Source organism: Trichinella spiralis (assembly GCF_000181795.1).
Source record: "Trichinella spiralis strain ISS 195 chromosome Unknown Scfld2607, whole genome shotgun sequence".
In the NCBI taxonomy this organism is placed as follows: domain Eukaryota; kingdom Metazoa; phylum Nematoda; class Enoplea; order Trichinellida; family Trichinellidae; genus Trichinella; species Trichinella spiralis.
The window spans coordinates 1-978 of record NW_003529546.1 but is presented as its reverse complement, the minus strand read 5'-3'; the positions used below and the strand labels follow the sequence as shown (position 1 = coordinate 978).

Here is a 978-nt window from a genome sequence, read left to right as displayed (position 1 = left end):
CATATATCTTATTGATTCTTTAATGTTTCCCCATTATTTCTTTTGATTCTTTTTATTTCACTATTTTCTTCTTATATTGTACATTTTATTATGTTTGTGCAATTTATTTCTTCAAATATTTGTTCTCTGAGTCTTTTACTTTCACTTTAGCTTTGTAAAAACTGTGACACATGGAGAGCATTGCATACAAATACGTAAACACGTAATAACCCGTAATGCACATGGAGAAGAAAGAAGAAAAGTGGAGCAAGCCACGAGCGAGTGAACGGATGGTCGGTAGGTTGGATGGAATCGTTTGTTGGTCAATTGCGTTCATTGGTCAACTGAGGTAAGTATCGACACGTTGGAGAAGATGCGATTTGCCGAAGTCGAGTGTGAAAGGTTCTTCATTACCAAGACGCAATGAATAAAAATATGTTACCATGTTCACAGACGTAACAAAAGACCAATGCTGCGTTAATTCATAACGATGATGATCATGTAGGATTAGTTGATAGGGGAATCATGTTTGCCATTACTAGTTGCCAGCCAGCAATATTAATTAGTTTATAGGAACAAAAACAGAACAGTTAAAATGGGGAAATGAAAATTAATGCACGTAACACAGGTAAATTAATAAGTAAGAAAAAAAAGTTTTTTCTTTTAATATAAACCAAAGAACAATGCAACAACAACAATTCTTTATTAATGAAACATTTTATTTTTCACAAAAAGTTTTTTTGTAATAAATGTACAATGTAATACAAACAAACAGATAAAAGTCTGGCATAAATGAGCTCTGCGAAATGGCAAACATGCCTGGAGTGGGACTTGAAATATTTAATGCAGGTGGAGGATGGAGAGACCAAAAATGGGCCCCATCCTGGAGCGTGAAGCTCCCTTCCCTTAGACAAGGGAGAGTGCAAACTCTTCCTTGCTCTTTGGGCACGCAGGGCGCACGCTCCCCTTCCCTGGAGCGGGGAAAGCCTATGCTTCCGC

The 978-nt window shown here is 37.1% G+C and overlaps 1 protein-coding gene across 1 annotated transcript; it reads left to right on the top strand.

The window, feature by feature from the left end:
* Positions 1–215: 215 nt before the first annotated feature.
* Tsp_14553 (phage/colicin/tellurite resistance cluster TerY protein) lies at positions 216–586 on the top strand. Its single transcript, XM_003368359.1, has 2 exons — positions 216–328; positions 553–586. Exons 1-2 carry the CDS (start codon positions 216–218, stop codon positions 584–586), a joined length of 147 nt encoding a protein of 48 aa, XP_003368407.1.
* The last annotated feature ends 392 nt before the right edge of the window (positions 587–978 follow it).